The sequence below is a fragment of the Oncorhynchus mykiss genome, chromosome 16 (genome assembly GCF_057628025.1).
Source record: "Oncorhynchus mykiss isolate SJ-2025 chromosome 16, ASM5762802v1, whole genome shotgun sequence".
In the NCBI taxonomy this organism is placed as follows: Eukaryota; Metazoa; Chordata; class Actinopteri; order Salmoniformes; family Salmonidae; genus Oncorhynchus; species Oncorhynchus mykiss.
Genome location: NC_143037.1, coordinates 69,322,501 through 69,325,361, shown reverse-complemented (window position 1 = coordinate 69,325,361; position 2,861 = coordinate 69,322,501). Strand labels below are relative to the sequence as shown.

Here is a 2,861-nt window from a genome sequence, read left to right as displayed (position 1 = left end):
TTCAGAGCAATGTGTGGATGAAAAGACTGGCCATGGGGCATTTATAACAGGCAACTTAAAATAATTCAAGTCACCTTATAAATATTGATTCTATAGATACATTAGGATCAGCTCAAGAGGTCAACCTTTAGATTCGTTCTGCTGTGAGGCAAAAGGATTCTGACATTTTATGGTACTACAGCGTGGTACTGGTAAGTCATGAATTCAATTAGCTCTGTTTGTTACTTTAGCTGTGATGGCCAATACATAAGAAATATATTGTACCTTGATGCTTAGCAAATGTACCGAGTTTAGTGTAGTTACAGAAGTAAAGTCACAGTGCAGGAGACAAATGTGTGCCAATGAGAGACCTACTGTGTTCTGTCTGGCTCGACAGCCTCTTGAGAGCTACTATGTTCTGTCTGGCTCAATTGCCAACGAGAGACCTACTGTGTTCTGTCTGGCTCATCAGCCAATGAGAGACCTACTGTGTTCTGTCTGGCTCAACTGCCAATAGGAGACCTACTGTGTTCTGTCTGGCTCATCAGCCAACGAGAGACCTACTGTGTTCTGTCTGGCTCGATCTTGTTCTGCGTCTCTCCGTTCTGCTTGTCGTTGGACTTCTGGGAGAGCCGAGTAGACATGGTGGCTGCCTGCACAACGGCCTTGAAGCTGCGCTTTCTTTTCTGTACGTTCTGCTCTGGGTGGAAGATGATGACATAGACCTTGGGTATGTAGAGCATCCCCAGAGACACAGAGGCACTCAGGCTCATGGAGACTGTCAACGTGGTGGTCTGGATGAACATCTAGATAGGAAGAGGAACACAGGGAAGGGTCAGAGACACAGATACAGAGACTCCATATTCATATGGTAACACATTCAACCTGGACACATAGTAGACTAAGGACAAACGAGACCATGGAATGTGATCCTAGCTGTTCTATTTCAGGGTAGGTTTTATGTTTCTTCCCCAGGGGAATCATATATTTGTTTCTGAGTAATTCCTGATTCTCACACATATGAACAAAATAATACCTCTCCCCCGCCCCTTGCTTTGAATCAATAGTCTTTTGTCGGAGGCCACCTGGCCACTAGGTGGTAATACATGCTAATGCAATAATTCCATATTCCCATCACACAGATTTATTAAGAGGGTTAAAACATTGTTCCCCGGTCTCCCACACACTTCTCTTATCTTCCTGCTACCACAATAAAATTCCCCCAAAGCATGCGGTTGGTGAGAGCAGTCTTTGTCAGTGTGTCATGGTGTGTCGTCGTATGATAAAAAGGAACAAAGTGTTCCTGGTGTTTCATCCCGCTCCGTGTCTCTCCTCATGCCCATATCAAAGGCTGGCTCTAGAGAAATACTGTCTGCTTTGGAACTTCCAAATGTTATCAAGAGCCAGGCAGGTTGTTTCCCAATTTAATGCTCTCATTTAGACAATGGTTCATTTGCATAAATTCCGAGTAAAGAACAGGGTAAGAAAGTCAGCGTGAGCAAGTGAGCGTGGGAAATACTTCCTGCTAAATACTTTTTTTACAGAGCAATTTCTATTATATTAAATAATGCAAAACAGCCCATTTCAAAAAGTTACATCAGTATCACGTCACGGTAGAATCTCACCTTCTCTGTGGACTGTGCCGTGCCAAAAAAGATGGGCACAAAAGCTAGCCAGACAATGCATGTGGTGTACATGGTGAAGCCGATGGGCTTGGCCTCGTTAAAGGTCTCCGGTACCCCTCTGCTCTTGACTGCGTAGACAGTGCAGGTCACCATGAGGACAATGCTGTAGCTCAGGCAGCAGATTAGCGACAGGTCGGACATGTCACACTTGAGGACGCCCCGGGCCATCTCCGGGTTGGGAGGCCTCTGCTCCTCGTAGTCTATGATGGTATGGGGTGGTATCACAGCGAACCAGACAAACACCCCTAGCAGCTTCATAAACACATAGAGACACACACTATGAATCAGGGCTCTCAAATGAATATGCGTTTTTATATATGTTGATCTGTTCTGCATGTCTATAATTTGATGTATAATTTAATTGCAATTACACAAAACAATATACCTTTACATTCAAATCGCAACAACATTTATTCTTCTTCTATAAAAGTTGTTTTGAGGTGTGAGTGGGGGACAGAGGAAAGAGAGCAATAGAGAGAGAGAGAGAGAGAGAGAGAGAGAGAGTGAGAGAGAAAGAGAGAGAAAGGGGGAGAGAGAGAGGGAGAGAGAGAAAGGGGGAGAGAGCAAGAGAGAGCAGATGTGTCCTGTCAGACTGAGTGGTTAAGTGGCAACTCATTCATCTGTTATGTTACGCTGCTGAGAGAGAGAGACACCATGGCCTTGCTGCTGAGAGTGAAAGAGAGAGAGAAGCCAAGGCTTTGCTGCTGAGAGAGAGATAGAGAGAACGTCTGCATGTGTAATGTTTACTGTTCATTTTTATTGTTTATTTCACTTTTGTATATTATCTACTTCACTTGCTTTGGCAATGTTAACATATGTTTCCCATGCCAATAAAGCCCCTTGAATTGAATTTAATTGAATTGAGAGAGAGAGAGAGAGAAGCCAAGGCCTTGCTGCTGAGAGAGAGAGAGAAGCCAATGCCTTGCTGCTGAGAGCGAGAGAGAGAGAGAGAGAGAGAAGCCAAGGCCTTGTTGCTGAGAGAGAGAGAGAGAGAGAGAGAGAGAGAGAGAGAGAAGCCAAGGCCTTGCTACTGAGAGAGAGAAGCAAAGGCCTTGCTGCTGAGAGAGAGAGAGCGAGAGAGAGAGAAGCCAAGGCCTTGCTGCTGAGAGAGAGAGAGAGAGAAGCCAAGGCCTTGCTGCTGAGAGAGAGAGTAGCCAATGCCTTGCTGCTGAAAGAGAGAGAGTAGCCAAGGCCTTG

At 45.1% G+C, this 2,861-nt stretch overlaps 1 protein-coding gene across 1 annotated transcript in view; it reads right to left on the bottom strand.

Annotated features, from left to right (window-relative positions):
* Positions 1 to 539: 539 nt before the first annotated feature.
* grm6a (glutamate metabotropic receptor 6a) overlaps positions 540 to 2,861 on the bottom strand; it is a 28,875-nt gene continuing 26,553 nt past the window's right edge. Inside the window, exons 9-10 of the mRNA XM_036947584.2 lie at positions 1,605 to 1,916; positions 540 to 785 (exon numbers count right to left, since the gene is read on the bottom strand). Of these exons, the coding sequence (XP_036803479.1) occupies positions 540 to 785; positions 1,605 to 1,916 (558 nt within the window). The remainder of the gene's footprint in view (positions 786 to 1,604; positions 1,917 to 2,861) is intronic.